The sequence below is a fragment of the Miniopterus natalensis genome, chromosome 9 (genome assembly GCF_054644295.1).
Source record: "Miniopterus natalensis isolate mMinNat1 chromosome 9, mMinNat1.hap1, whole genome shotgun sequence".
NCBI lineage: Eukaryota > Metazoa > Chordata > Mammalia > Chiroptera > Miniopteridae > Miniopterus > Miniopterus natalensis.
In genome coordinates this window covers 16205903-16213676 of record NC_142089.1, presented here as the reverse complement: position 1 = coordinate 16213676, position 7774 = coordinate 16205903, and the positions used below count along the sequence as shown (strand labels likewise).

At 64.9% G+C, this 7774-nt stretch overlaps 1 protein-coding gene across 1 annotated transcript; it reads left to right on the top strand.

Annotated features, from left to right (window-relative positions):
- Positions 1 to 5198: 5198 nt before the first annotated feature.
- On the top strand, positions 5199 to 7558 carry TMEM200B (transmembrane protein 200B). Its single transcript, XM_016217094.2, has one exon. It carries the CDS (start codon positions 5199 to 5201, stop codon positions 6114 to 6116), a length of 918 nt encoding a protein of 305 aa, XP_016072580.2. The 3' UTR covers positions 6117 to 7558.
- The last annotated feature ends 216 nt before the right edge of the window (positions 7559 to 7774 follow it).

Here is a 7774-nt window from a genome sequence, read left to right as displayed (position 1 = left end):
CTCTCTGAACCAGTTTCCTTATCTGTAAACTAGGCATAACATTGACTTCCTAGAACTCTCAAGAGAATTAAAAGAGGCTGTATCTAGGACAGGGGACCCTTCTTTCCCCCACCACCCCAAATGACGCCAAGGAACGTTTCCACAGCCCCTAAACACTGTCCTCTGTGCCTGGAACCCCATGGTCAGAGGCGGGAGCAGCTGCTGGTAGGCATCCACTTTGTGCCAGATGCTAAACATGTGTATTGTTTTTTTTAAATCCTCACCCCACGATATTTTTCCCATTGCTTTTCAGAGAGTGGAAGGGGGTAGAGAGAAACAGAGAGAGAAACATCAATGTGAGAGAGACACATGGATTGGTTGCCTCCCACTGGTGCACAGCCCAGGGCCAAGGATGGAGCCTGCAGCCGAGGTTCCTGCCCTTGGCCACCACCGAGCCCAGGACCCTTCAGTCCCGGGACTGACGCTCTAACCACTGAGACAAATCAGCAAGGGCTAAACGTGTATTCTTAATCTTCAAAACAACAATGGGGGGTAAATATGACACTCCTCCCTTTTTTTTTTACAGATGGGGAAGCTGACTCTTCCTCCTGCTGTCTGAGTGGGGCCCAAGAGTGGAAATTAGGAGAGAGTCTGGGGGTGGGGGAGACACAGGCCAGTCTAGGGCCAGTTGTGGGCAGGCAACGGGCTGGGCACAGGGCTCTAGGGGTGAGCAAGACAGATGAGGGGGGAACACAGACGGGAAGCCGACTCAGTTCCCAAACACTGACCTCAGTTTGCATGTGCGCAGGCTGCTCAGGGAAGGCTGTGTGAGGGTGTATAGTGAAGGGGTGGAGGAGGGGCCGGCCTGGTGGGGGCACAGAGAAGGTGTGAAGGACGAGTAGGAGCCAAAGGGACGATCAGGGGAGGCCAGAGCGCAGAAGATTTGAGGGTGGAAACAAGTTCAGCTACCCGGGAAGGCGGAATGTGAGAGAGGCAGGGGCCAGTTGTGGAGATGAGAGGGATTTTAAACTCCATTCGGAACAATGAGGAGCCATTGAGGGTTTTAGGCAGGGAGTGAGTGGTGGGTTCAGATTCAGTGCAGAGATGCTTGGGGCCCCTCGGCATAGCCCGTGGGCAGGACAGCGCCCTGGGGCAGGGAGAAGGTGGCTAATTCCAGGTTACACGAACAGGGTCCAGGGGCTTGGTGAATTCAATGGCGGGGGAGAGGAAGGAGCCTAAAGTGACCCCTGGTGTGGTGGTGGTGGTGGTGGGGAGCAGTGAGGCTCTTCACAGAGGGGGAGGGGCAGGCAGGAGGGCAGGAACGGGCTCGGTCACTGGGCCCAGGAGACTTCCCGGAGGTGTCTGGCCGACAGTGAGGCTGGGTTTGCGGGCCCAGGCTGGAGGAGCCCCAACACTGGGGAGCCAGGGAGGGGGAAAGCTGGGAGGAGCAGGCAGGGAAAGCAAGTGGTAAACACCAGGACAGATGGAGTACCAAGGACAAGGGCAGCCAGACAGCCGGGCTTTGGCCTCCAGAGTTGGTGTCCCCAGGAAGGGCAGTGACTGAGGGCGCGGGAGGAAGGCTCTGTGAGGGCGGAGGCCGGGGCGCGGCGGGTCGGTGCGCGCGGGGTGGACGGAGTACGGGGTCGCCCTGGGGGTCTCGAGCGAAGGAGACGGCAGGAGCCAGGGGGCGGGAGGAGGCAGGAAGAAGGCTGCTGCCTCAGGGGCGCGCAGGCAACCGCCCAGGCGCGGAGCGGAGGGCGTTGTCCTCCCAGCTCAGGCCGCTGGAGCCTTCGGTCCCGCGCGGGTGGCCTCGCTCTCGGGCCGCAGGGGTGCAGCCTCGGGAGCCGAGGCTCAGCCTCACCCACTGTGGCCTCCTCTGGACGCCGGTACCTTCATGGTCGGTCCACCGAGGAGGCTCCGCTGCCAGGGGCGGCCGCGGTTGCTCCCGAAGATGCCTGGTCCCCGGGGGCTGGGAGAGGGGCGCCCAGGGGCGCCATCCCCAGTTCCCTCGACCGAGCCGGAGGCCAGGAGCCTGCGTTCGAGGCCTAGGTCGGCCGCGTGGCCTCGGGACCCCGCTCGGCCACGCGAGGGGAGGTGGGGCGGCGCGGGCGGAAGACTTCCCCAGTTCCCCGCCCGCGCCGGGGCGCGCAGCCGGGTCTCATTACCTCCCCTCCCCCTCCCCCTCGCGCCCCGCGTGCCGGGGGGTCTCCGCGGCGGGGGGAGGGGCGCGTTCTAATCAATCCCAGGCCGGAAATTCCTCCCGAGGGGCCCAGCGGGGCTGCGGGAGGGAGGCGGGGGCCGGGCGCGGAACCTGGCGGCCCTCCCGCGCTCCCCTCCTCTGAGCCCGCCCCCCGCATCATGGAAACTGGGCGGCCAGCCGACCCCCGCGCTCGGCTCCACATTCTTGCCTCTGGGGGCGGGCGGGGCACAAAAGCCAGGCCGCCCCCTTCAGGCCCATCCGCCCGGGCTCCCGGGCCCTCGGTGTCCTTCGGCTTCGGGACCAGCACCACTCCCCCCGCCCCCAGGCTGGACGCATCTTCTCAGGGGGGTTAGGGAGGCCCAGCAACACCCGCGACACCCCATTAGATTCCCTCAGCTCTGGGGACCGGGACCGTCCCCACTGCCGCCCCCTCTCGGTGATTACTATTCGCTGAGCGCGCGCAGGGGTGTCCACCCCGCCCTCGCCGCCGGAGGATGCGAGGCAGACACCATAAGCCCATTTTACAGGTGAAGGCAGTGAGGTTCAGATGGAGGGACGGCTGGCGAAGCAGGAGCCTGGGCCGCCTCCTCCGGGCAGCTCCCCGGACGGCGCTGGGCATCAGGGGCTCTCAGGCGCCCCCGGGGAACCCTCTCCCGGGCGCCTGGACTGAGGGGTTCGGAGAGGCGCGGGAGGGCGGGCGGCCTTCGGGTCCCGTCCGCACGCTCAGACTGCGGGGCTGGGCAGGGGCTCTGAGGCTCGGCCTCAGTTTCCCCACGTGGGAAGAGGGCGCCGTCCTAGGTCTTTGCGAACGACGTAAGCGGGGAACTCGGGGCCGGCCCTCCGGTCACCAGGCTTACCTGCGACCCTCAGACCTGAGTCGTCGCTTTCTTCCGGCGGCGGGGCCTGGCGGGGCTCGGGCCAGACTGTCCCCCGGGCTCCGGGGGGGCGGGGCCGGGGCGGCGCGGGGCGGGGTGGGGGCGGGACCCGGGGCCCAGATTCCGCGGAGACCGTGGCAGTGCCGCGAGCATCGGCGCGCGGACTCGGACCGGGACCCACCGGGCGCGGCGGCGCCAGGTGAGCAAAACTAGGGTCCCGGGGCTTACCCCCCACTTTTCCTAACTTTTTGTTTGGCTCCTCGCTCCGGAAAGGCCCCGGGAGGGTGTCGGGAGCCCGGTGCTCCCTTTCTCCGGGACCGAAGCGTGGGCGCGAGCGGAGGCGGGATTTCTGAGCGCCCAGCAGCTCCCCGCGACCTGGGACCTTCGGTTTGTCTCCCAGTTGTGGCCTCGCTGAGCTCCCCAGCGCCGGCTCACGCCTCCAGAGCCTCGGGGTCTCGGAGCGTGTCCCCGTCTCTCTGCGCGCCCCCGACTCCCTCCCCTCGGGCGCGCCGGGGCTCCGGAGTGACCTTTCCCGAGTAGGGACCGGGTCCCGGCTCTGACTTGGGGCGGGGTGGTCACTTCTCTGGCCCGGGGCTGGGGAGAGGACCTCACACTCAGACACAAGTGGGTAACGCGCCTCGCCTCCTGCCGGACGCCCCGTGGCTGGACCGAGAAGTGCCCAGCGCCGAGCTAGGTCCCGAGGCCGGGCGTCGGGCGCTGCTGGAGCCCCCGCCCCGTACGGCGGGGTGACCGGGCGGGCTCCTCTCTTGGCCGCAGTTCCCATCGATGAAAAGCAGGCAGTGGGCGCGGCAGACGCCGCCACTCCACGCTAGGCCCTGGGCTTCCAGTCCTTTCCGGGGCAGGGACGGGTGTCCTGCTTTGCGCTTGGGGGTGCGGATGGGGAGCGGGTAGGGTAGCAAGGCCTCCTCCCTGGGGCCGCGGGGCGGGTTCCAGCGCTGGAGCTGTTTAGAAACCAGACTGGGGCTGTGAGGACGCACGGCGGGACCGCGAGGTCCTCACCCTCCTCTCCTGCGGCCCGGGGCACCCTGGGCTGGCGCCCCACTTCTCCCTCCCGTGGGGGCCACACCACACGCAGCCCGGTCACTCCCGCCCCGGCCCGAATCCAGCCCCCAGGCCGCGGGCAGGGCTGGACCGGCCGCGCGGCCGGGACCCCGGTGCTGCACCGGCCGGGCCGCGGGCCACCGAAGCCTCCGGCGGAGGAGGCCGGAAAGGAGGCCAGGCGGCGGGAAAGGGGGATGATTCATCCCGAGGAGCCCGAATTGGAAACGCTGCAACCTGGAAACAGCCTCGTCCGGACCGAGGGGAGCGCCAGCAGGGGAGCCCACCGCACAGGGCCCGGGTGCAGCCCCGCAGCCCCTGCCTCCCGCCCGCCGCACCCTGACTGCTGGGGGAGGGGGCGGCCTCTTCCGCGCGGAGTTTGAGTAAATCCTGGGCGAAGTCTGCCGCTGGTCGTGGTTCGAGCGGTCTTCCCGGAGTCTTGCTCGAGTCTCTCCTGCTGCAGCTTCAGTGCTGACTGAGGAGGTCTGGAAGGAGGAGGGGACGGGCAGGAAGAGGCTGGAGTCAGTGACACCCCCTCCTTCTTACGCTGCGGTATGTGAAGCGCAGCAGGGGAAGTGGGGCCAGAGCGCGACTCCAGCGGCCGGGGCGGTCCTGCCCCCCTCCCCCGCCTTTACTACGGCGCTGCCACGTGCGGGGGCGAGGTCGCGCCCGGGCGGGACTTACCCTGGAGACGCCTCTGCCGGGGCGCCCACACCTCCCGAGGCCCGGGACCCCACGGGCTGGAGAAGAGGGCGTCGGCGGCCGGAGCCCCGCAGCCCAGGATGCGCCAGGGAACAGCCGGCGCCCCCCTCCCTCCTCTCCGCCCGCAGGCGCGGCCAACTCGGGCTTCTGCCGCGCGGCCCTGGCTCCGAGCACCGCTGCGGAAAACCGGAGTGGGGGCGGCTCCCCGCCTGGCAGCCCGGGAAAATCCGGGGGTGGCCGCCGGGGATCTCCAAGCGTCCCTGGCGAGGCAGCCGGATCTCCCCTCCCGGATTTGTGTCCCCAGCCTGGCGCTCCGACCCTAGACCCGTCGGTTCAGCCCCTGCCTCCCGCTTCTCTCTGCAGAGCGCCCAGACGACGGCGAGATGACGGCCGGGAGTCCCGGAGACCGCGCGGAGGTGCGGAGGAGCCCCGAGGGCCGCGTGTCCCGCCTGGGCCGCCGCCTGGGCCGCCGCCGGCGCCCGCGCTCCCCTCCCGAGCCTCTGCGGGTGCGGGCGCGGCTGCGGCTGCGCTCCCCGTCGGGGGCGTTCGCGGCGCTGGGGGCGCTCGTGGTACTGGTGGGCATGGGCATCGCGGTGGCCGGCTACTGGCCGCACCGTGCCGGGGCCCCGGGGTCGCGAGCTGCCAATGCGAGCGCTCCCCCCGTGAGCGAGCTGCGACGCGAGGGTCGCGGTGCCGGCCGGGCTCACGGCCCGCACGAGCGGATGCGGCTCCTTGGGCCCGTGGTCATGGGCGTCGGCCTCTTCGTGTTCATCTGCGCCAACACGCTGCTCTACGAGAACCGCGACTTGGAGACGAGACGGCTTCGCGAGGGGGTGCTGCGGGATCAGGCGCTCCGGCCCCCCGACGGCCCGGGCTGGGACTGCGCCCTCCTCCCCAGCCCCGGGACTCCCCGAGCCATAGGTTGTGTGGAACCAGAGAGTTGGGACTTGTCCCCGCGTCGGGGCACCTCCCCTGTCCCCTCAGTGCGGAGTTTGCGTTCAGAGCCTGCTAATCCCCGCTTGGGGTTACCTGCCCTGCTCAACAGTTATCCGCTGAAGGGCCCGGGGCTACCTCCACCTTGGGGTCCAGGGACTCAGACTGGCCATGTGATAATCACCGTGCAGCCCTCCGGGTCCTGCATTGAACACTCCAAGTCTCTGGATCTGGGCCTTGGAGAGCTCCTGCTCGGTGCGCCCGCAGCTCGGGACTGTGCTCACCGGAGCTGGCCGCGGCTGGACCGCCTCAGTCTGGAGGGTTATGCCAAGTTGGGAGAAGGAGGGGACTTGGGGGCTCAGGTTTGAGGAGCAGGGGACAGCCTGCTATGAGGCTGCAGCGTGGACCGTGGCAACTGGACCAGGAGTCCCAATGTCTAGTAGATGCTTCAGTCACATCCCAGACCGGGGAATGGATGCTCTGGCCCCCGCAGCGGCTAAGGCGTCCTGACTTGCATGTCAGCAGAGAAATGCCAACTGCACAAGGATTCAATAAGCTGGAAGGCGTTTGTGTGGATTCTGGAGACCAGCATGACGGCCTCAGGAATTCCTTCAGCCTCCAAAGCGGCCTTAGCCCTGAGCAGGCACCTGAGGAGGCTGGCGGTCCAGGCCGGGTGATTGGGAGATGTCCCCGGTGTCTTGGCAAACCCAAGTGGTGGGCAAGGACCCCTAAGACTTGGAAGGTAGGTTGAGATGTTACAGGTTGGGACAGGCTCCCTCCACGGTGGCTCTGGTGATGGGTTTGGGCCTCCAGAAAGATGGGCAGTGGGGTACAGCTGAGACCCTTCCCTGCCAGCGGGGACGGGGACAGCCTCTGACGTCCACCGCAAGCCCCTTCTTCTCGGCCATGCAGGGTCTGTCCTCCCAGGGCCACCCTACTGCCACTGCCTCATCTGAGGGCCTGGCCCGCCCGACAGGTCTGAGAAGCCCCTTCTCTCCTTCGTCCTGGTCTATGCTGCAGACTCTCCCTTCAGCTGGCAAAAAGGATTTGCCAGTTCTCAGAAATCCTTTTATACAACATTGAAGCTACATTTTGGCCAATGTGGGTAGCTTACTTTTTAGCAAAAGGGGAAGAGAACTTTAAAAGTTGATCAATCCTCACAGATTCAGTCTTTTTTTTTTTTAAGTTTATTGAAAAATGCAGTACAAGAAGCAAGACCAAACACGTATCTAAACACTACAACCACTTCTCTTACTACAAAAGGCCAAAACAGCAGACTAATTATTGCCTATTTAATCTAAGGATTTTGCCAATTTGATTCTGCTGCCATAGTTCCTATTTTGTCAAGAAATGTAAACAACTACTTGATATGATTCATAATTTTTTAAAATTTTACAAAGCTCCTTCATTTTTGTCACCAAAATAATACATTTGAGAGAGATTTGTAAAACCACCAGCCTGGGGCTGAGATCTTGGGCAGACATTTCCTATGAGCATTCCTTGGTGTTGGGAAGGCCATAGCTCTGGCTCCATTTCCCAAGGTGGACTGTTGTCCCCTCCTCCTCAGCTGCCGTGCAGAACACGGGGGGGTGGGCTGGGAAGAGGGGCAAAGATGCCCTGACCGGTCCCTGCAGCCAGGCTCTGTGGGCCCTCAGCTTATAAATGCAGGTCCAGCGTGGTGGGTGGGTGGGTGGCAGAGACCTCATGTGGCTTGCAGGAAGTCTTTATTTCTCAAGTGAAATAAAAATAAAATTGCAGTGAGAGTTGTTACTGTGATGTGTCTGAGTCACTTTAGGAAAACTGCTGCCAAGTCCCTCCCCTCTTCATTTCCACCTGGACAGAGTCTGCTTTTCTTCATGCGCGCGCACACACACACACATGCACACACACACAACTGCAGGAAGAAAAAAATCCAAACTATTGCCAAACCCCAAGATCTGTTACCAGAGAGGGAGGAGAGGGAAGGAGGCTTGGAAGGACACCCCTCTTGCTAGCTTGTCCAAATCATGATTTCTCGGTGCTAGAA